This window comes from Melanotaenia boesemani, chromosome 9, assembly GCF_017639745.1.
Source record: "Melanotaenia boesemani isolate fMelBoe1 chromosome 9, fMelBoe1.pri, whole genome shotgun sequence".
NCBI classification, from domain to species: Eukaryota; Metazoa; Chordata; class Actinopteri; order Atheriniformes; family Melanotaeniidae; genus Melanotaenia; species Melanotaenia boesemani.
This window is the reverse complement of record NC_055690.1, coordinates 8,594,873-8,619,719: the sequence shown is the minus strand read 5'-3', so window position 1 is coordinate 8,619,719 and position 24,847 is coordinate 8,594,873. Positions and strand designations below refer to the sequence as shown.

General features: G+C 39.8%; 1 protein-coding gene across 1 annotated transcript; it reads left to right on the top strand.

The window, feature by feature from the left end:
* Positions 1-1,374: 1,374 nt before the first annotated feature.
* On the top strand, positions 1,375-22,046 carry akap1b (A kinase (PRKA) anchor protein 1b). Its single transcript, XM_041994570.1, has 11 exons — positions 1,375-1,510; positions 7,539-9,106; positions 13,739-13,863; positions 14,344-14,470; positions 14,630-14,757; positions 14,865-15,042; positions 15,202-15,352; positions 16,228-16,295; positions 16,449-16,522; positions 16,610-16,675; positions 18,602-22,046. Exons 2-11 carry the CDS (start codon positions 7,564-7,566, stop codon positions 18,662-18,664), a joined length of 2,523 nt encoding a protein of 840 aa, XP_041850504.1. The 5' UTR covers positions 1,375-1,510; positions 7,539-7,563; the 3' UTR covers positions 18,665-22,046.
* Positions 22,047-24,847: the final 2,801 nt, after the last annotated feature.

Below are 24,847 nucleotides of genomic sequence, written 5' to 3'. Positions count from 1 at the left end.
TGGAGATAAATGCAGGGGTGTGTCTGTGTTTTTATGTGCAATGAGCAGCTGACCCAGTGACTTCATATTTAACAAGAAACAGGACGGGTCTAGGAACACAGCGGTGTCCCTGTCTTTATTTTCCATGTGTTGCATTCTTTTTCATACTTTCTCACCACCTCAATCAGCTGTTAATTAAGGCCTCAAAAAAGGCTAAAAGCCAGTCCAACAAGGCACACAGATCTAGAGAAATTATTATTATTGTGAAATTCCCTGTCTTTTGTCTTGGCGTCACTTCCTTTGTGTAGTTGAGTTGTTTCCTGTTTTATTTTGAAACTTCTGTTGGTTCTTTTAATAAACTATTTGTAATCTTTTTTTGCATTTACATTTTGTTACTACTGAGTGCTATATTTTCTGATTAAATCTGCACAAAATGAGACAAAATGATTCTCATGTCTTGCTGCCGTGTATGCGGCAAAATTTGGTTGGTTCCATCAAATCTCACTCCAAGGATTATTGAAATGTTGGCAGTCTGGTACTTTATTAGTTTTATGTTGTATCGTATTTCTTCTTATATTTATTGTAATCACTTTTATATTGTTTTGGGTATGTTATGCTGCTGTAACAAAATAATTTCCCTGTTGGGAACATCTGTTTATCTATCTATGGGATGAATTTGCTGATCCCATCTGATCTGAGCACGAGTTGAGTGAATGATGACCAGGTTATTTAACTTAAATTTAAATAATTAATTCCTTTAGTTTTGAGTCAGATTACAAAGTGCAGAAAACATAATGTTAAGCTACCTAGATATGATTAATTAATTCTGTTGAACTCCTTCATGATTTACAGCCAGCATGAGTTAGAATTATTTTCTGAAATTGATAGAGCACAAATGCTGTTGCTTGCATTTTCCCTTTGCACCTTTACCTGTTTTCAGTTGCTATTTATTGAGTTTTATCTGAGCCGTTTAACCTGTGCTTTTAATGTTTTTTTAATATAGTGTTTTATTTCTACGTTTTTCTTTGTAAGGGGTGAGTGTGACATGTTGTAAGTCAACTGCAGACTACATTTAATTACCATTGGATTAATAAAATACTTATTTAATCTAATCTCAGTCGAATAATGCCCTGGCTTTTTACATAAGGTTGACATATGAAATGCAACAATTATCATAATTGTACATCTGAACGCGTTCACAATTTGCTATCTTGAAGGAAAATTCACGTTTACTTCGTCCACTGAGATCGTAGTGATCAGGCTCTTCATTGAGTCGTGGGATCAGCATGATGAATTCCATTAGATTACCCGAAAGGGATTCAAGACTGGAAAACTTGCTGCGAGACTACGTCTCTTGGCATCGCGAGATTTAACCAGCTGTTAGTCTGTGTGTGTGTGTTTTTTTTTTCAAGACTGGTGCTTGTCGGTCAACACGTGGGGAGAAGAGCTTGACTCTGTACAGGGATAGTTAAAAAATCTCCTAGTATCAGTATCGCTATCATCGTGGCGGCACTGAAGAACCTGAAATACTGTAAGTAAAGAGGACAGCATGCATTCACCAACTAAATGGAACAGCGTTAGCCTTTAGCTATGTGCATTTTGTCCATACAGCTTGACTTGGTTGAAATCCACTAACAGAGGTGAAGCATCTACATTTAGTTAAAATACTATTCATTGACGTTTACATGCATTTTGGCAAGTTGTCCGCTCAGAAATATGCCGACACAAATTAACAGCGAGCTCATGTCATTGAACAACTAGCCAACACATTTCCCTCATAGTCAGGACTGCAGCTAGCCTTTGTCCCTGTTGTGTAACTTAAGTAACTACAGATGCTTCTCTTTTGTGGTGTGTGTATATATGCCAATAACCTGGCAGCATGTGCACAGGGTGAGTATTGTACCTAAAGTCGAACTGCTGTCAGCAGCTGAATGCAATATGTTGTCACGTCTGCATGGCCGGCTAGCAAACTAGCGTGAAGGTCTGAGGCCCGTACGGGACAGAAGCAGAAAACGTCCTTTAACCCTGCGTCAGACACACACGTGCTTTCCACGGTGCTTTCATTTGTTTAAAGCTGTTTGATGCCTTGTTGATGTTGTCTTTAACGTGGCGTTCAGTTATTTAAATTAATTCTAAACTTGAGGTTACAGTGATGTAATCAGCTAACCACCATGGTTAAAAAACGTCGCAGTGGAGAAAAGGCACGACTAGCTAGTCTTGCCATTTAACCGGTCTCAAACATGGGGATAAATTATTGTATTTTAACAGCTGTGCTGGGCTAGATCATGCACCAAGGCCCCTTGACTTGCTATGCTTTCTCTCCTAGCACTGATGGCTTTCAAGTCAGGAACGACACTATGCAAACTACCCAGATAACTTGGCATGTTGCTAGACTGTTCACTTTGACACAGGTTACACGAACCAGCTAAACTGGGTGCTCTTTCGTTGTGTAGCCATGATACCTGTAAACTTGGTGATATCATTAGATGCTCCGTGAAGCAATATAGTGAATGATTGCACGTGACGTTTTATTTCTAGTTACTACTGAGCCAGTCGGAGCACTAGACAACGCCAGAGGGATTACAGCGAGTCTGGCAGCCCCGTTGCAGGTATTATTAGCACCTAGCTAGCTGTGAAGTGTGGTAGGAGCAAAGTCGTAGCTGGAAGTTGGTATTGTGGCTCTTATCTTAAGGTAGATATTACAGGAAGTCGGGCAGTAAGCTTATAGTCGTATTGTGGGATTGAAAGTGTATTTTATTGGTGGATATTCTTTCTCGGGCGGCTAAATGCGAGGACAATCCTGTTGCTTTAGCTGCTACACAGAGTGAAAGTAGCTCGTAGCGTTGTATGTGGTGTCATGTTTAGACAGACTGTTAGCAGTGTGTTCCGGGGCAAATTTGAGGAAATTTATATTACAGATATCCTACACCACTGAAGTCAATGTGCTTCTGCCATAATGGTTCAACTAAAATTTTCTCAGTAAATGATAGAAAAGTGGGTTGTGGTACAGCTCTGCTTACATGGGTTTCTAAGGGAATATATATAAAATGGGAATGACAGGTGCAGTTTGAACTGAGTGTGTCACAAGGTGCTCACTCTCCACTATGCATGCTGTTTAGATCGCTAGCACCGCGTGCTGTTAACTGTGTAGCGTGGAAATGGAGCCCGGCCCCTTTCTGAGTGAAGCACCAATGTCACGGTGTGAATGGGGACTTTGAGGTCAAGAGAAGCGCCAATGAACGGCAGGCTGAGCCTTGAGCATTGCTCCCAACTTCTACTGTACCCTTGTTCAAGGTTAATGTGCTGTGTGCCACCATTTCGTGTCTCCTCCTGTCAGAGGTGGACATTGAACAGAACAAATGACAGCTTGATACCCATTGTTAATGAAGCGTCTACATTGAAGTTATTTCTACTACATCAGACTATTGAGGGATTCCCTCCACGCGTAACTTGGAAGATGTTAATTTACTGTTGGCAAAACTGATGCAGAACTTAATTTTAATATTTTATTTTGCTATCGTTGAAGTGAAAAGTAACTATAAACCTGATATGTCATTATTTCCATTATTAAAGTTTTGATCTGTAGCTCATCAAAGCTGTGTTAATAGTTTCATTTAGAAAATTTTTGCGCTGCGCTTTGGTTTGCTTTCACACTGCACTTAAGCAGACCAAGCTGCCCGGACAACGTCATGTAGTGGCAGCAACCGCTCGCTAGGGGTGATATCCCCAAAACAAAATATGACCAATAAGGAAAAAAAGCAGGATGAAGAAGAAAGTCTTCCTCATCAGTTGGCTGGGACCAAATACGAATATCCTTCTGCAAGATGGCACAGCACACAAAATGTCGGCTGGATTCGTCTATAGCAGTTTTTTTTTTTTTTTTTTTTTTTTTTTTTTTTTTGCCACAACATTTCAGCCGTTTATAGAAGCTTATGCAGTGAGGTTTGAAAATAGCCGTAAATCTGGAATTGAATATTGTTTCTTCTACAGACTGTCTATTTCACACCGACCACTGAAAGCCATGGACTTCATGTTGGGTCGATTATGTTTGAACAGCAAAACTGTCCGTCACAGAAGATGTATTTAGTTTTTTTTCTCGTCTGTGTAACGTAACATCCAGTGAATGCGTCATGAGGCGCTGTAAGACCGATCTGAATCGGACATAATTACAAAATGGCAAATGACACGACATTTCTTTTCAGTGTTAAGTTAGATAACCATTAGCGTCATTTAATCATACTCGTTTTAACCAAACTAGTTTTTTGTTTCCCCGCATCTGTATGCATTAAGGCATAACGATGGCGTTTCTTTGAAGGTAAAAGCTCTTCCTTTGCCGTAGTGTCCCACTCAGGCAGCCTCTTCTGCAACTTGCACGGACCCAAAACAAAGCAACACGAGCAGAAACACTTGAAAGTGGTGGAACGTTATTTTCATTCTGTGCAGAAGCTGTGCTGATCCGCAGCGTTTAACACTGCGATTAATTGTAAAATTAAGTACTCATGACATCCATACTGTGGACACTGCAAGTTTGAACCTGGATCAGGCGCAGTGTTACATGTAACTCAGTGTTACATGTAACTCAGTGTTACACGTGTTTTTTTGCTGTTAGCTACTTGCAGTGTCTTAGATTGTGATTTATTTATTTTGCTTCTCTGAATAAGGCCACCTTACTTGGTCAATCAAATTTTGAGCCGTTTTCTCGTGGTGTTTTATTTCCATTTTGTCATGTTGGATCTAATGGTACTGAGTTGGTTTATGGTTTTCCTTTTTTTTCATTCCCATGACCCAACTGTAAGTTGTTCTTCTCCACAACCTTTTTTCCCCTGACCCGTTTGGAGAACTCCTTTGTCTGTATGATGTTGCCTCATCTTGCTGTTTCACTTCTGTTTATAGTTTATTTGACAAGAAAAGAGTTAACTTTCTAGTTGAAGTTTGCTAAGTGTTATATAAAGTCAAATCCTGCTTCATTTCAGCTGAAACTGGTACAATGTGACTTCCAGTCAGAACAGGAAATTAAAGAACAATGTTGGGGCTTCAGGTACGTTTCCATAATGGTGCTGTCACCAGTTATTATTTTTTATTTCTCAGTGAATTTCAGCAAATCAGCCAATTTTTACCCCATAGCATAGTCTGTATTTTCTGTGATGTGGTACAGCTTGGCCACATGTATTTTTACTTTCAGCTTTTGTGCATGCTTTACGGCTAACCGGCATGCACAGGTGCTGAAGTGGAATTTAGCCCTCATCAATACAGCTGAGCCTTATACTGAACACAAATCATATCACCATCACTAGATTCAACCATGATATTACATGTTTTTCCTATTAATGTGCAGGCCTACTATCTAAAAAAATAATCATTTAATGTGGCAGAAAGTAGGCACATAAGACTGGAAATGACTTTGCTTTCAATCCTGTTTGATTATTGGCTCAGTTTGCTGAAAGGTCAGTAGCACAGCAATAGTTCAAAGTGATGATCAATTTTAGATACTTCCTCTACGGCACGATGAAGTAAAGTGGGTATAGTCTGTCACTCGAGTGCCACATTACTAGTTATCCTATATACTGCAGATAAATTCAACTCGTCCACTGTATTTTTAAATGAATAAGAAAGCTGTGTGTTTGTGCAGAGCGAAAGCAGGTTGGTTGTCGTTGCCAGTTTTCTAATTTAAGAGATGTGTGGGGGCTCCAGATCTGTGCTCTGGTTCAGTATTACATTTGGGTCTCAGAATCGTAGGAAGTGTGGAGGAGAGGATGTATAAATCCTGTCTAGAGCACTTTGTCACACATCCATAGTGGCTCTCTTCTTTAAAAATATATCACTGAAAACTCTTGGACAAGCTTTATTAATACTGAACAGCTCATCCAGGGGTTGCTAAAAAGATATACCCATCATTAGATAGATAGATCATTAAAATCTTCAAACTTCCTAATTATGTAGGACTGATGGTTTTTCTAAGGTCATATTTAACCTGTGGCACACTTAAGCTAGTTAGTGGAGGAAGTCTGAGTTGAGGTTCATGTACATATTGAAGCAATTCTTGGCCATTTACCCAAAAGGATTTATAGGAAAAATGTGAGTACGACACCTCTGTGGGAGGGAGGACCTCCTAACTTTACGTGATGAAATACAATGTTATCTACCTTTTTTAAAGGTGCAGTGTGTAACAAAATCAAAAATCAATGACAAAAAAAATGAAATAACATTAGCAAATCACTTTAGAAAAACAAGTGTTATGTTTTACTCTTAGAATGAGCTATTTATATGTACTTGCTGTGGGTTCACATACATGGCAGCTACCATATTCACCTCCATTTTTACTACGGTGTCTCTGAATGAACGGGTCTGTGTGTGAAGTGAGAACGCTCTGAGCTTTAAAACTGCAGTACCAGCTGTGTTTGACAGGTCCTGAAGCACCATTTGGGATAATTAAAAGTACCATAGAAGAAGACAAAACACATGCACACAATGTTGAAGTAGTTTCCTGTAGGGCTGGGCAATATATAGAGATTTTCACATATATCGAGACTTAATCAGACGCTATATAGAAGAAGGGAATATCGTTCATATCGAGATAGCTTGTTTTGAGTTAGAAGCATCTTGTGCATTTTGCACAGCTGTATTTTTGTTATGGTCACTGAAAAGTGTTTTTCATTCATTTTGTTTTAGGAGCATTTCATTTAATGTAAAGCTGCTTTAATTTCAGTCAACTGTTTTAATGCACATGTGCTGCCAATCCTTAATAAAAGTGTATTTAGCTATGAAGGCTGTAAATTAGAACTGTCTCATTGGTTACTTGACAAAAAAAATATCGAGATATATATCGTATATCGTGATTCAGGTAAAAAATATCAAGATATAAGATTTGGTTGATATCGCCCAGCCCTAGTTTCCTGTGATGCAGTCAGACTGGATCCACTCACAGATGAAAACATGTTTGTCTGGAGCATTTTGACCACTGACGGCCACCATCCTTTCACTACTGTACTTGACATTTGAAGTTATTTCTATGCCCATCTTTACCACTAGATTCACATTCATACAGTACACACTGTACCTTTTTAAGCAGTAATAGCTGACGCTGATGAGATGTGTTCTTGCACTCGAGCATATGGGTTACGGCGTTGTGTTGCAGGTTCTCTTCTTCGGTTACTGCAGAAATGCAGCGAGAAGCTGAAGAAATCCAGAAACACGTAATCACAAGCTGACTAATCATAAGCAGGGATGCACGTCAGGTTTGGTAGAGGTGCGGCATAGGCCTTGGTGGATCTACATGGAGCCTACAGTGGTGCCATGTAACCAAACTTATGCAGACGCCACACCAGTAGAAATCCAGCTTTAAGGATTCATGTTTGTAAATCACGTCGTCATGAAAACAGCCTCAACTACCCTTTTTTTTTCCCCCTAAAGATGAGAAGAGGGTTATCTCCCATCTGCAATCATTCAGCATTTCAGTAGTAAAGTCTTTTTATTTATTTATGTTTTAAAGGTTTTTAATTCTGTTGTTTGGATTTTTTATAAGCACTTAACATCTCTGTTTGTGTCTTTGTAAATTTCAGGTGTGGCTGCTGGTTTCTGGAGGAAATGCCGCTGAGGTTTCGCTCTGTTGTACCCTACACACTGCCCGGAGTCCTTGTGCTGATTGGCTGGTGGTGGTACACCTCGCGAAAGAAAGAACGACTCAGCAACCATGATGGCTCAGAAGGGCCTTCGACTGCTGTGAGCCTTATACCATCTCAAGCAGAGCGCAGCAATGGTTTGGTTGAAAAAAGCACTGTATCTCCCCCACATGCACCAGACAGAACCATCCCAAGACCTTCACAGGCCAGCAACCAGACAACACAACAGGAAATCATTTCCCACATCCATGTCCAGGACAACCTAGCAGCACCTTCACTGGAACAAAGTTGTGAAGAAGCTGCCGCTCATCATGGAAGGATAGGACGAGAAGAAGTCTGTAAACCCTTAGATTTAACTCTATTATCACTTGATAAAAATATCTCAAAGGAATCATTGAAAGATCATTCAGCCCCAGAAAGGGACTCATCACCTGCCTTGATAGCAGAGCTGGGAAAACACCAAGACAAAGATTCAGCAGCTACTCCAGAAGCCTCAGTAGAGGAGGTCATCCCATCCTGCCAGGCTACCAAAGTCACCAGCTGCTCTTCTACAACAGCACACCTTTCAGATGCTGAGAGACCAGAGCCAGAGGGTGAAGTTGCAAAGCATCACAGCATTGTTAATACACAAAATGAGAGTGTCTGTGCATTTACCCCAGCCAAAGAGAAGAGGATCATCCAATCAGAGGCAGACTCTGTGGATACTCCCCCATCAGCGGAGGATTTACACCAACGCATCCTAACCAGCACACCTACCACCTCCACAGCCCAGGATTCCACATATGTGACCCCACAAGACGTCAACACTAAGAGGAGTGTCGAAGAGGAGCAAGATCTGGAGCTTCTGGCAGCTGGGCTTATAACTGAGGTCATCTCGGCAGCCACCCAGGAAGTCCTTGGTGTCACCAGTTGCAAGGTCACAGAAAACAGCCAGTCGAGCTCGAGTAACAGTACACCACTGGCCAGCGGCAAGCTTTTCTCTCAAGAGGATCCTGTCTCTGTAATACAGCAACACCATCATCTTCAGGGCAAACCTGAGTGTACAGAGGCAGCAGAGAAAGAGGTGCAAGGAATGCCAAATGGTTGTCCCTTGGCTCCAGTAGGGGAAACGGTTGAGGAAAATGTTGGGGTTCATCAGACAAAAGATGTACAGAATGACCTCTGGCCAACAGCGTCGCAGCAAGCAGCTTCAGTGATAAACATTAAACTGAAAGGTGACGAAGCAGCAGGACTAGCCGAGGACTCCGCTTGCAGCACCTGCCACTCTGAGGACGGCATCAGCAGTGAGGACCTACAGAGCAGCACGTTTGAACATCAAGTGGATGTTATCCAGGTTACAGACTTGTCAGCAAGCGAAGCCACACAGCCTCAGTCACTGGCTGAGACCAGCACTGAGGCATCTGAAGACAACTCAGTGGATCCTGTGTGTGAGATAAAGAGACTTAATGGAATTGGCCTCAGAAATGGAGCCCATGGGACGTGTGAGGTGGACACGGACCAGTCTGGAGGTAAGGCATGAATCTATTTATTTTATCAATTAGGGATATCAAACATATGGATTTTCTTGTGAATTATTATGCATTAATTAATTTCACACTATGAATTTATAAAGTCCAATGAACACTTTTTATAGGTCTTTTTTTATTTAGATGCCAATGTAAGTAAATAATATAACAAAGTAAAGTAACTAAAAAGTCCCTTTCCACCAAAGTCACCTCTGCTCTGTAAACAATAAAAAAAATCCCACATATTAACTCTGGATTTCACTCAGAGTAAACATGGAAAAGGCTAAAGGACATCTACCCGTTGTAAGGAGGCTTCTCTCTGTAAAGTGTAATAAAATGTGTTTAAATATTTCTTCTGAAGCAGAATGGAGAATTTAGAAATGCAGAATAAATATCTAGCTTGCTTTGATTTGTAGCTGCCCTTTAGCAGAATAGCTGCTGTTTGAAACATAAATAACACTGGGAGAGTGGAAATCAAGAAACAAGTCCATAAATCTCAAGTTAAATAAAGTTTTTTCTACATGTCATTGCACACTGACAGCCAAAAATGTTGATCTCATGCCAAATCAGTCAGCTTTGATCAATGTAACTATTCTTCACAAAGCGTTTGAGACTGTTTATTTATTGCATCTGTATAATAGAACCTTAAATTAATGCTGTTTAATTCATTATACGCTGCGCTGTAAGGCCAACCAGACTCATACGTAACTATAAAATTGCAAATAACATTTAATTTCAGTGTTACACTCAGTAAACATTCCTGTCCTTTAAAACGGTAACTGTGCATTTACCTTTTGTTGTACAAAGCCAGGTGGCTATCCTGGAGGTCAGTGGTCCTCAAACTGGGGATCAGGAGATCATTTCAGAGGGTCGCCAGATAATTGTAAAAACAAATATACCCTACATTTATCAAATAAATATTTTACTTTCATTACTGAGTTTTTATTTGCTAGGGGTTTAAAAATTAAACCAGTAATAAAGAGATACATTTTTTAAATTAGCACCTTAAGTTTTTAACACAATGCATAAACAGCAAAATTAGTAAACATGCCATATTAAAAATCTGTATTTATCTCTGCCAGAGAAGCTTATTTGGGGATGTAGGTGTCTTGTCACAGTGGTGAACCACCAAAAACCATCTAATTTATGAAGATTCTGACAGTTTCCCAGCCTTAAATTTAGAGAATGCAGCAAGATGTCCTATTTACATCACACAAACAAGTTGTCGCGTGGGAGTCTTGGAGGTCAAGAAGTTTGAGAACCACTGCTGTAAATGGTGAAGTGTAGTCAATGTATTTCCTCCTTTTCACTGCATCCTCAGGGTTTCCTCTGGGATTTTTTAAAATTATTTGCAGAGTAGTGTCACATTTCCTGAGTAAAATTTGAAACTCTTACATTCTGTAAATGTGCACATATACTTTATTAAATGGTAAATGGTCCGTATTTATATAGCGCTTTACTGTACCTGGAATGATACCCAAAGCGCTTTACATTATACATCACATTCACCCATTCACACAGACATTCACACACTGATGGTGGAAGCTGCCATGCAAGGTGCTCAACCACGACCCATCAGAAGCAATTAGGGGTTCGGTGTCTTGCCCAAGGACAACTCGACATGAACTCGAGTTGTCTGAGGATCAAACCGGCAACCCTCGAGTTACAAGACGACCGCTCTACCTTGCTGAGCCACGTGTGGAAACTTTTATAAAATTTAATGTACATTTGTAACTAAAGACATGGTGGCTTTCATTTTGCCGTTGTGGTGCGCCACAATCATTTACATGTAGCAGAAACCCCGGTCTTGTTTGTCAGGATTTCACAGGCGTCCACAGTAACACCTTGGTCATTACTTTTTCTATATCCCAAACACAAAACAATAAAAAAAATCAAACAAGGATGACTTAATCTTTTGTTTTGGGGGAATAACTTCTGCCATACTGTACTACTCCAACACGCGTCTTCTCCAAATCGCAATGAATGAAAAAGAAACACAAGCGGCAACTTGCCACTGTTGTTCTACTTTATTTCCTTTTTCCATTTGAATCCTTTCTGGAAATATTGAGGGATCTCTATGATTAAACAATGTGTTGGATTAATACGGTGATTAGTTTGTGAGGTTGACATGATCAAGTGAGCAGAAGGTTTTGGTATTTTTTTGGTCTGTTATTTACTTGTCTGTGAGCACACGCATGCATTCCCTGAACATAAAGCTTGTATACTTTAAATAAATAGGTGCTGACATAACTCTGGGTCTGAGTTGTCCCATCACCCTCTAACAGGCCTTGCCTGACATTGCAGCTTTCACCTTTGTGAAAAAGAGAAAAATGTATCAGTGTTCTTCTGATCAGGCTCTTTCGTGACCACCTTTAACATTTTTTGGGACAAATATTGGCCAATAACAATGGGAGAAGCATTACCAAGTATCTAAACTCGCTCGCTGTGTCAGTGAGCAACTGGGAAAAAAACAGAATAGCAGAAAAGAGAATGGAATAACTTTTACCAGCCTGGACATTTGTGAACACTGTGAGATTCACTGCTTTCTTTTCACGTCTCACCTTCTGATCAGCTGTTTGACTCTGGGGCTGGAAGAGAAATGTCTGCAGGAAGAGCAAAGTGCTGCAGATATCGGTGTCTTTAGCACACTACCACTCTGAAACTTCTCTAGAAGATTATAGGTCTGTGATGTCTGTGTTTAAATCAGCCTTAGTCAAATTTTTTTTACATCCCCAGCTTTGCCTTTATCAACCTACTTTCCATAGAGCAGAGATCTCCATCTGATCCCAGAGACCCACTGCCCTGCAGGGTTTAGCTCAGTGGTGGGGAACCCTGCTCCTCGAGGGCTGCAGTCCTGCAAGTTTTCCATGTGTCTTTGCTCCAACATGCCTAATTCAAATTAAATGGATCCAATAGCCTATCAAGTTCTGCACTGTGACTCATTAATTTGAATCAGGTGTGTTGGTACGTGGAAAACTTGTAGGACGAGGGCCAAGGTTCCATACCACTGGTGTTTAGATGTTTCCTTAGTACCATGTTCCTCAGGACGCACCATTCGGTCTTTAGGTCAGAGCCTCCTGAAGGTCCCAAAGATATGTTTTAAAACCCGGGGAGACCTTGCTTTTCAGGCTGTAGGCCCCAGACTCTGGAATAACTTGCCCCTGACCCTCCATGTGGTCAACTCCTTGGACTTTTTTAAAAAGCAGTTGAAAACTATTTTGTTCAGGGAAGCTTTTTGTTGATAGTTGTTTATTTTATTAAGTTATGTTGTTTTACTGCACCAATTTTATTTACAGCACTTTGAAAAGCGCTTTATAAATAAACTTCCTTTCTACAACAAACCTTATCTAAATGAAAAGCATTTACAAGCCTGTAAATGACCCATTGATTTGAGTCAGCGGAGTTGGATGGCAAAACCTTTGCCGTAGAGGAAAGAGTACTTTAACTTGTACTAAAATGTATTATCTATAAATGAAAGAGTATTTTGCATATGTAGAGGGTTAAATATCTGTTCTACTGAGGTCAGTGAATGCTTTTAAAACTCTTCCGCATGAAATGATAAAACATATAATAAATTAATTTCCTATTTATTTAAGGAATACAGATGCTTCTCTTCCCACAAGTGGACATCCCACTAAGTTCAAATCAAGGTCAGCTTATGCAATCCTCAGAGAAATTACAAAAAACCTATGGGATGCATCTGGCTGCAGTATTTTAAAAGATCTTCGACAGTATAATTAGGGAAAGATTAAATAAATATTTAAGAAATAATGGTAGTAATTGCTCATATCTCAAATAACTAAAATGTGTAGAATGAATGTAGATGAATATGTAATGGTTGACAGCCCTAGACCTGATACATAAAACCTAAGGAGGCGATAAATGGGTTTTTACATAACTGTAGCTGAGTTGTAGGGAAATATGCTCGAGATTGGAGAACGTCCAGAGGGTGTACAAGAGTCTGGCAGCACAATAAACGATGGGTCCACCAGGTGGCTCCTGTAGAGGCGGGGCTTCCCGCTGTAGTGCCTGTTGAAAATGGGTAGAGGTGGCAGGTCCCTTCATTGAACCAACTGACACTAGGGTGGCATTTAAGCATTGATACTCATGCCATTTATTATCTTCCTACATATTAAATTTGAGTATTGATTAGTATCTGAGAATCTATTTATTTATTGGTACTACAAGATACACGAGCCCTCATTGCTGGTTAAAAATGTTTTAATACAGCGTTGCCTTTAGTTTGACTTTAAATTAATCTGTGCTGCATTCATAAATGTGACATCATATTTGAAGTATTCAGCCTCATTTTTTTTATCTTCTTAATGGCGTCTAGGAGACTCCCAAAGTGTATGCAAGAACGTATTCTAGACAGATGAAACTAAAACTGAACGTTTAAGCCATCAAAGAAAACGCTCTGGTGCAAACTCTCATCTTTCATCACTCTGACATATAGCATGAAGCTAAAGCAAAATTCAAGATATTAGGGAAACATTTACATTTCTTAAAATCAGTCTAGACCACGAACTGAAAAGTATGACTTAAAGATATTATGATGTCGGGGAGGGCAATAAATTGAATCTACTGCACAGTTGCATTGCAGGTAAAGGTGTTTGTGTGTGTGTGTTTGTGCAGGTTCTGATGTGAACAGCATGGACTCTGTGGACAGCGGCTGCACTATGGGTGTTGGGGAGAGCCAGTGCAACAACTCTGCCTCCTCGAGCTCTGAGCTCATTATCTGGGAGATTGAGGTGCCAAAGGTTAGTAACAACTGACACATGGGTGACGTGGCTTCAGCTTTCCATCACACCTCACACATCAAAGAAGTAATTTCCCCCCCTTTGTGACCAGTTTCATCAGAATTTAAGGCTAATTTCTCCTCAACAAAGACCCTGAACTCATCATTTTTAAGATGAGCATGAGAATAAAAACATAGATGTATTAAAAGTTCTTTTCAGTGAGGTTTGAATTATTTGTGTTCATTGTACTTGATGTATGGACCTAATTAATTAAAGATAACCTAATGTAATGTGTTGATCTGAGGTTTTAGGGTCACATCACATGGTTTTATGCACTTAAGTAAAATCTGTCTGTATATAGGTGTTCATCTTTGATCCATGTGCTTTATCCCTTTACATTTAGTTTTCCCCATGTTGGAAGTCAGGATTGTTGCATTTGGCAAAGATGCTTTCTGTTAATGAGCCACCCAGTTGAGTCAACCACCAACCTTCTCTTTCCAGCATCTTGTAGGACGACTGATTGGGAAGCAGGGGAGATACGTTAGTTTCCTGAAGCAGAACTCTGGTGCAAAGATCTACATTTCCACTCTGCCTTATACACAAGAGTTCCAGATCTGTCACATAGAGGGTGAGTCTGGGGGAGATTGACTGAAGAAGTTTTCATGTAGTGTGTTGGAGCTGTGGGATGAAGCTGATGTTATTGCACAGAAATATTAGACCGTGTCAAAGATGAACCAGACTCTGCTTTCATTCTGTTAAACCTGGAGCTTGTTTCATCTGTCTCCAGGTGTGCAGCAGCAGGTTGACAAAGCCCTATCACTTATTGGCAAGAAATTTAAGGACCTGGACTTGACCAATCTGTACGCACCTCCACCCCCCCCTCTCACATTGCCGTCTCTTCCCATGACTTCCTGGGTAAGAATAAGATCTGTTTGAATGTTTAGATTAAAACAAACGAAGCAGACTAAATCATGGAAGCCATTAAAACTAGATTAACTCTTTGTCGTCTCTCGTCATCACAGCTCCTGCTGCCTAGTGGCGTGACAGTCGAAGTGATTGTGGTGAACATTGTATCGGCGGGCCACATCTTTGTCCAGCAGCACACCCACCCCACCTACCATGCTCTGCGAAGTCTGGACCAGCAGATGTTCCTGTGCTACTCCCAGCCAGGAACCCCTGCCCTGCCTTCACCTGTTGAAGGTAACCTTGAAAGGGAAAACATTTTCATTTTATTGGCTAAAACCGGCAAATATCAGTGGTTATGGCCCTGGCCACACTCAGAGGGCAAGTTTCAGGTTGTCGGTTCTGAGTTTCTTTCAAATGAAAAAATGTCTTTGTTTCTTCTGTGTCCTTTTCTAGTTGGTGTTATCTGTGCAGCTCCAGCAGTGGAAGGAGCCTGGTGGAGAGCTCAGGTCATCACCTTTTATAAAGAAACCAGTGAGGTGGAGATTAGATACGTTGACTACGGAGGCTACGACAGGGTTAAGATCGACTCGCTGCGGCAAATCAGGCGAGTGTCGACCGTGTCACTGCGTTCAGTTAGCTGATGGTTCAGAGTGTGCTGTCTTTATGTTCTCTGTTAACTTTTTATTCTCCACCTTAAGCCTCAGAGGTCTGAGCCTATTCTGGCCATGAAATACTTTTGCCTTTATTACCACGTAAAGATTTTGTTGTGGTGTGGTAAAAGCGATAATGATCTGATCACACTGGCATGATCAGACGTTTGGCCTTAATTGTTTTTTTTTTAATGACTAAAGAAAACAACAAAAAGGCTAATGAATATTTGTCGCTGAAGTTTATTTATCTTTAGGTCTGACAGACATTATTCCTAAGACTTCTTGAATGTTGTACCCTTTCCATTGGTGCATTAGCGGCTTTTCAGAAACTAAAACCGTCATTCCGGACTTATTCAGGACAGCTCCAGTGTGGCCAGCTTTGATTTTTGGCCTCTGGCTGTGGAGCTGGGTTCCACGTGCTTCATCTTTTATTCTGTCAGGACTTTTAACTCCTGCTTCCTAAGTGAAATATTTCCCTGTTTCCCTGCGATAAAAACAGGAAAGGAGAGAGAGACCAGTGTTACATTTCATTTACCTGAAGACTTTTTGACACAGATGAAGCACTTTGACACTTTAAAGATAAAATGCAAATAAAAGTGGATTAAACATGTGAAAACACACGTGTTAAACTTGAGTACCTGTCTGTTGCACATCAACTCCTCATTTCCCTCTACAGCCACTGTTGGGCTCAAATCTCCTGTTCAACTTGTAACCAAACCTGAATGATAAAAACCAACTAAACGAACCTCTTGTCATCATGAGAAATCATTGGCTCTAACGACAGACTGTACAGGTGTGTGTGCTCAGATGTTTCCTTTTTGTCTTACAGGTCTGATTTTGTAACGCTACCATTTCAAGGTGCTGAAGTATTGCTCGACAACATTGCCCCACTTCCAGGTAAAGTTTTCTCCAAACTCTTTAATTGACTTTAAAGACAAACTTCAGCTATGTTTTTGTCTTTTTTTGCTGATCACAGATAAAACCGTAACAGCCTCGGATGGTTTTATTGACAGTGTTGTTTAACGTGGTATTAAAAATGTCATTTGTCAGGTGAGGATCGTTTCTCAGCAGATGCTACGTCAGCATTTGAGGAAATGACCAGAGGTGTGGCTTTGCTAGCACAGGTGAGCACAGACACCTTCGCTCAACGTCTTTGTTGTGATTCAGTCACCAATAACTCACTGTGCACTTGTATTCGACTTTCTATAAAGGTCTCAAACTATGATAACAACACAGGCCTCCCGCTGGTCCACCTGTGGAACATGGTTGGAGATGAGGTATGGGGGGGGGGAATTCTGTAATATTGGTAAAAGATTAAGCCCAAGCTACATTATGGAGGTCCACATATTAACAACCCAAGACTTGAATCAGAAGCATTTCTTGACAGTGATTTGTCAATGTACTGTAGCATCTAGTCTGATTTACCCAGTGCACGTAACTTGCCTACCAGGCAAGTTAACTAAACGTTAACAGACGGAAAATTTAGAGTTTGGTCCTCAGTGTTAACACTGAATACTAATAGTTTAGTGTAGGTTTTAGGGTTTATAAAGTTTTAAACCTTAATAAAGCAGCCAACATGTAGAAATGTAGCAGTGATTTTTGTTTTTATCAGACTACACAGTCTAGCTCTCTCTGTTTGCAGTAATCTGTGTTTCATGTTCTTCCAGCCAGTCTTGGCTTCATATGCGATTGGTACAATAGGAGTAATGCACACTATTGCACACAGGCGTCCCATCGCATAGGCTGAAGCTCCTTAATGCCTGGGTTTGAGCCTAGAGATGTCACGATTACAGATGTTCTTGGTACGATTACTATTACTGAAATAGTCAGGATTTTACAATTATCGCAATTTTACGATTATGCAAAAAAAGGTTTACCAGCACTGTAGTGTGTAAAATCACCTGAACACTCCTCATGTCTATTAGTTTTATTTATTTCTATCTTTTCATGCCAAAATAAATAACTTGTTTGACAACAGAGTTAAGTAAGTCTGAAGTGTGATCCAACTAAATCTCCTCTCCTGTGTAAAGAATAAATAATTCTTACACATTAACTCTGATTTCTCTCAGAGGTAAAAGGCTACAGGTCCTCTATCTGGACGTGGGAGGCTTCTTTCTGTAAACCACGTTATAAAAATAGTTTTGAATATTTGGTTTAGTGCTAAAGAAACAGCAAAATGTGTTTTTACATGCTGCTGTTCTACTGTGTTTGAGGAAGTAAAAGGAATACCTGTTTTAAATCCAGTGGATGAAACTTGCATGTCCAGTTTTACTTTCATTAATACAACAGGTCATAACCTTTTATAATTTAGGGCTTTCCTGTGCATCACCCAATACAAATTCATTTCAGGGTGACGTCTAAGGGCGACGATTTTGCCAACCAATCAGTGTGTCAAACCCCCAAAACCGTAGGAGGCTCGGATTGAAATTCTGGCACCTTTTCTAGTTTTTGTCGGTGTAACGGGAAAAAAAGTGTCCTGGATCGAGCTGGACCACTTGATGTGATAAGACTCAAGACAAAGTTTTTTGTGAGAAATTAGCTGTTTTTGACTGAAGTGGTCACATTATTTTCGGAAAAGTCTCACTGTTCTCACTCAGAGTGGTGGTGTCACCATAAGATTTCTCACAAATTATTTGTGCCACTTCAAAAAACTGTTGATTATAAATATATATAATATATAGTAACTTGTCCTTCAAACACAGTAAATGTGATAAATGACTATCAGGGTCTCGTTTCACTCCCGCAACCCTTCCCCCAGCAGCTAAATGATGCATATTACCAGATGATTTTTTTGATTGGTTGATGTGGTGCTTTTTTCCTCCAATAGGAGCACCGCTGTGTGTACTTGAATTTTTTGCTTGCTAGCACTTAGAAAAACCCGTTTTTAACCGTTACTTTCTGCATCAAACACAACAGTAATACACATCAAAAAGTCTGCTGTATATTTTTTTTATCATAACTCCAATTTTACTTGGTCAAATAAAATAAAAACTGGTTTAAAGCCTGAAATCTGAACTGTTGACAGAAGCTGAAATGGAGACCATGTGGCTGTTTTTTGCTGCTAGGCGCGTCTGTCGTCTTTAGAGGGATAAATGCCAAATTAGCTGGATACTAAACAGGGATAGAAACTAAAACTAATTCTGTTATTTTATGTTTGGCAGGTTGTGTAGTTTTCATTTAAATGTTTTTTCTTCTTCTTGCAGGTGGTTTCAGTGAACCGTGCACTGGCAGAGAGGGGCCTGGCTGTTTGGGTGGATGGATTTTGAAGTCATGTGGTTCGAGCTCCGGACACCCATCCTGTCCTCTTCTGCTCTTGTGGTCAGCAGTCTGGGACCCAGATCGTCCTGGGGATCCCAAGCTCACCAGGCACACCACTTGGTCTGAGAAGATTGTTTTTCTTGTCTGTTTTTTTTTTTTTTTTTTTTTGCCCCCATCTTGATTTGTTCTCATCTTCCACCCACATTTCTTTTGAACAGAAGTTAAACCTTGTTTTCAGGCATAGTCTATGGGAACACAGCACTACATCTCATGAGATGAGCTTCATTTCTTCTTGTCCTCAAAAAAGTATGTCAAGAAGGGAAGGAAGAGGTACTTGTAATTTTTAAAAGAAAATCTATATTGTAACAAATAAAGGTTCATCAAATATTTTTTTAGCCCCCATTCTACCTTAATCGTTGCTCTGGGTATTTGCACACTGACGGGATCATCATGCTACATTCAAGGACTGGCGCCTTTGTAAACCTCGGGCTGTGTTGATCTGTAGGTCGGTCCATTTCTGAGCAGACTGGTTGTTCTGAGGAATGTGGAGCAGAGGAGGTGATGAGGTGAGGCATCCTGTGGCCTCCACAAGAACCTCTCTGGGCTCTGGTCCAGCAAAGACGGAGAAGGAAGCTGCTCGTCTTTGCTCTGCTTTTTCTCCATCCACGGCTATAGAAGAACCAGGAATTAGATCTACAACACAAAAAATGCACTTGAACTATTTGTTGTTTTTTTTTGTTTGTTTTTTTCTTGTTTTTTAGCTGAGAGTTGAGCAAGAATTTCTTTCCATCTCAATGTCTAAGATGCATTTTGCTGACAGGATTTCAGTGGAGCTGCATACAGCTGTGGCAGCAGATCAATGCTAGTTTATTATCTTCAACTTCACCGTCTGTTTGAAACGATTGATCTAACTATACACATCATCCTGACTGTTACAGCTCCTCCAAACGTCCACATTTTTGTCTGCTGAAGTCCCAAAAACTCAGCTGTCTTTTTATGAACATTAATCAGATCTCGAGAACAATAAAACAAATGCAGTGAGCTATGTTGATGTTTTTAAACACTTGGTGGCGCTGTAACTGAGTCAGTGGATTTTAAAACTGTTAAAATACTTTAACTTGTGGTTATAAAGGGTAAGCTGAAGGGAAGAGAAGCTGCTAAACATCTGTTGCTTTGTTTGGAGTTACTATGAAATCAAGCATCAAAGAAATGGGTATTTTTCTGACCAGGAATCAGCGCTGTTTATATGATGGTGTAATAAGTGCAGGCAGTGATGGGTCTGAACCTCTGACAGCTGCAAAGACTTCGTCTCATCTTAAACAGACAAGGCAAAGAAACACTTAAAAACTCTTTAGTGTAAAACTGCTTCAGCTCTAAAACTACATTCGGTTGGTGTTAGCAGTCCATGCTAACAGAAGCAGGGGCTTATGCTCGTCATGAATTTGGAGTTGACCCTGTTAAATGTTTGACACGAGCCCCAAACAAGTAATTTTTGGCTAAATGTCTATGAACATAGTTATGAGCCCAATGACTACCTGAGTGTTGCTGCGAAACAGTCTTTGAGCTGGCTGGTTAGCTCCTGAGGAATGCGGTGAATGTAAAAGGGTGACACTACTAACTGCAAACATCATCAGAGCCACAAATATGTAAAATGAGACCACTACCTGCTGGAGTTACGGAGGCACCAGAACATGATATCCAGCAAATAAATGTACATAATATAAACACTACTTGAACAGATGCTAAAATATTTAAAAAGATGGGCTTCAAGTGTGGAAATAAACATGCATGTCATGAATTTTACCCTTTTCACATCCAGTAACATCTAAAATCTGCCAGGTGATGATGTGAAAGCACAAGGGAAGCAACTGCTTTTTAATCATATTTTGAAGTAGATTTAAGATGATTGTAGGTTTACTTTTTATTTCTGTTCTCAAATATAGTGATGGTATAGGTGACATAAAAAGGGCACTCTAGATGCTTTAAGGTGGACTGACTTGGATCTGGTCCTCTGAAGGAGCCACATATAAATATATTTCTCTGGTAAAGTGCTACATTTCGTAATTTATAATATTTCAGTGTACCAAAACTGTAGCGCACTTTAAACCCAGAAAAATTAATCCAGATCTGTTCATGAGCTGCATTTGGCAAATTTCAAGAAATATGAGACTGATGCATGAGCCACACAAGCCCCAGACGGAATTTCAGTTTACTGAAAAATTATTAATATGGGTAGAAAACACTTGATTGCAAGAATTCAAAGTGAAGGAAAAGCTAGTCACTGCTATGTAGGAGCTAAAATGAAGTAATTCCTTTAGTGAAAGTACTGCAAAGCTTCATCGTTTGGAGAGCAGCGAGTACCACACAGCGTCTACTGCAGCTTCATGTGCATCTGAATGTTCCTGTGACTAGTGTGAATTCATTTGTCTGACCCTCCCTGTGATTACACAAATGATACTGCAATGTTCAACATGATCTGAGGGGCTCAATAAACCCCATAAAGGGCATTCAGTTATAAAGTACTGATGAAAATCACATGAAATCCATGTAGTTTTTAATTGTTTTTAATGGAGATGAAATCACTGTTATTCTAGCAATAAGGCAGCTTTATTTTGACTAATGAAGGGCAGAAGGGAGTGGGGGGGCTTGAGTTGTTCTATTTGACAGACATAATCACTGGGAAAGTTGGTTGTCAAACATTGAGTACTGTACCTCAGGACTGCGTAATATGGTGGTCTATAAATGTGTCTACTGGCCTTAGGGCAGCTGTTGGATGAAAGGGTTAAGGCTTGTGCTTGAAAATGTAAAAGTGAGACATAGAACCCAAAGACATGTTTTCAGAGAGCAACCCACAAGACATGTATGAGATGCTGAGGAAAGTATCCACATGTTGGTGCTGGATTCGGAGCAGTAGCCATAAATGTCTGTCCTTGGCTTGTTTGCATCCCTCCTTTCTGTTTCACACCCTCTTTTTGTCCCTGTTTTGTCCTCTTCAACCAGATTAAATATGCGATGTCTTCTCTGACAGCAGTCCATCCACTACACCTTAAAAAAAAACCTAAGTAATTTAGTTCATTTCTCTGTAAATAGGATATCTGACTGACTGTACTTTTCTATAACACTGGAGAGAAAAAAGATATAAAGGGAACATTATTTTTGGTTTGTTCTGGTTCATCCCATCTCCCCTCTTTCTGTCACTCAGTGTTCTCAAGCTGAGACTGTCAAGTGTTGCGTAGCTAGATGAGTCGTAATTCAGTTATTTAAATGGGTGTAAAGCAACTGTGCCCAAAAGCATTTAACATGTACAGATCCGGTTTTGCTAGGCTCATCTTAAGTTTGATTTGTTGATTGTACAGATCTATTAGGGAAAAATAAAAGTTATTGAAAGTGTGTGTGTGGGACTTTTCTGTTTTCACTGGCTGGTGGGATACTACACTAACAATATGCAGCACTCATTCACTATTAACATACACACTTAATGAGCAAGTGGGGATTAATTTCAAGAGATAAATCCCACTTTAACGTAGCTCAAGACTGCTCGGATATCAGCTGTGTCTGGTCATCTCTTAGGTGGTGGTGGTGTTCATAGCATCCCTGTTCCTTTGGCCTGGATCGTCGTCATACAATACTTTCTGGATGATTTGAAGATGACTGTCAGTGAATAAATTGTAGTCATAATGAATGAACTCCCTTCAGCCATTCGACACGTCCTTTAAGATTAGTTTAATTTACAATTTAGCTTTTTTTTAGCTCCAGTTTATAACATCCCAAGGCACTTTTTAGATACCAGGCCATATTTTTAAAAATAATTTGGGAATTACAATCAAATTCACTGTTGTCAATTACAATACAATCAAATTACATTGATATAATCCACAAATGTTCAGCCCATAATGATTGTTTTATTAGCAAACAATTTATTAATAATCTTAAAAATTATTGTTGCCGGCCTAAAGAAACCAGTGGATTACACCGAATCTTCTCTTCTTGCATAAGTTTAGTCTCCACAAAGATATAAAGACCATCAATGCACAAGCAATTTATTTCTCACAATGCCCAAGTTTAAGTTGATTTTTGTTATTTATTTACACCTTCATTTATAAGGAAATCTTGTCTTCCTCTCATGTATTGCAGTAGAAACTGAGTAGTGTCATGTTCAGCTATTCAAACGGACTAAAATGTTAAATTCATAGTAAAAAAAAAATCATTGTTGAAGCCATCCTTGTTTGTCTAATGAAACATGAACTCATGTCTGCATTTGTCACTCAGAGGACTTGAGAAAGGAAGCTGTGACATTAAATCCTGCTTTTAGTGGTATATAAGATCAACTTAGTAGTGTCCCTTTTCACAAGACTATGGACATGCAAATGTGTCATTTTAGTCATGAGTTTGCAGAATGTGCATCCACTCAAAGTGCACTCTTGTAAAGGAGATTCTTAATCTCAATGAGGTTTTTCCTGGTTAAATAAATAAAACGAAAGTGCCCTATAAATGTAGGTCAAACTATTACAGACTATTCCCAAAGCATGATAATACAATTAGAACAAAGACTACTAGTACAGCTTTAATAATAATTCATCTTTTTATTTCTCAGGAACATATTTTATATTATGTGTCAACAAAGAAACAATACTATCTGTCTTTTGCTTTTAAATGATGATTGGCCAGTGCAACAGCTGCAGATGTAACCTGTGATACTGTAAACTGTATATTATAAATTATTATTCATTCATGTTCTGTACATTTTTAACCCCCCACTTTTGTGAATTTCGACCACTTGTGTGGCTACAAACAAAGTTTACTTGCAAAATAACCCCATGAGTGACATTACATAAACACAAACAAATAATCTAATTCTCATTTGGAGTTAAATGACAAGGAGTGAAAATGTCTTTGAGGACAGAGATGTGCTCAGACCAGCTCTGGACCAGCTGCAGCCATGAAAACCAGCTCTGACCAGCACCAACGTTGAGGACATTAAAACAGCCCCAAACCACAGTCAGCTGTCACACCCAGTTTTTTTTTTTTTTTGTTTGTTTTGTTTTGTTTTTTTTGGTTTTTTTTTGTATTGTTTTTATAAACATACATACGTTTTCTCATATTGTGATGTTTTAGGCAATCCAGATTAATTTCGGAAGCAGGCACTGGGTACAAAGGCATTAATTCAGTTTTGTTAGTTTTAACAACAAACAAAAACACAAACACACAAAAATTAAAACAATTTAAGGTCATCCAAGTTTATTTTCTGAGACAATCTTACATTAGTTTGAAAGCATAAACACGCCCCAGTCGTATTAACAAAGCATCAGACAGCTACAATGTCCTGCACCTTTACAACAGTCTTATTGGTACTATTGGCTCTTGTGTCTTAATAACAGATCTCATTCAAATGTGATGTGTTCTGTCTATATGTACAAATCTACATCTTTACCATGGGAGAAACTACAGGCCTGTAATCTATTTACAACTTCTCCATGTCGTTCTACTTCAAGTACTGAAAGATTTTTACAGTAGTACAGCAATGTGGTGAGCTACAAGCGAATAACACTGCTGTCACTTCCTGATGTGAGTCACTCATGCTTAAGCCTATTTGAATATTAAACTGGGCTCTTATAAACAGGCTTCTGAGGGGCTGCAGACTCATGGGGGTTCAACAAGCTGATAGTAATCTAGTAATTTTATATTAACCCAAAAAGAGACTGAATTACATGATTAACAATAACCTGAAAAACAATGAACATTTCTTCATGTGGGGGCAGAACAACACCTAAGGCAGTGTTCCTCAACCCTGGTTGGCCCACTGTCCTGCAGGTATTAGATGTTTCCCTGCTGCAACCCACCTGATTCAAATTAAATGGATCTCTAACAAGTTCTGCACAAGCCTGCTACTGACACATTGATCTGAGTCAGATGTGTTGCAGCAAACATCGAACATCTGCAGAACAGTGGGCCTTGAGGACCGCAGATGGGGATCCCTTACCTGAGGCATTAGCAGCGGATGGCAGGGAGAAATCCTTGCCATTGCTCTGCCACCAAGACATGTGCTGGGGTTACAGGAGAAAAAGATCTGTGATTGGTGGTGCCCAGATGATGACCCAGATTTTGTTGGCCACAGCGGTGTGCACAATTACCCAAAGGCACCAGTGGAGGTGCATCAGGCAGCAAAGCCCAACAGGTGGACCAGCAAACCT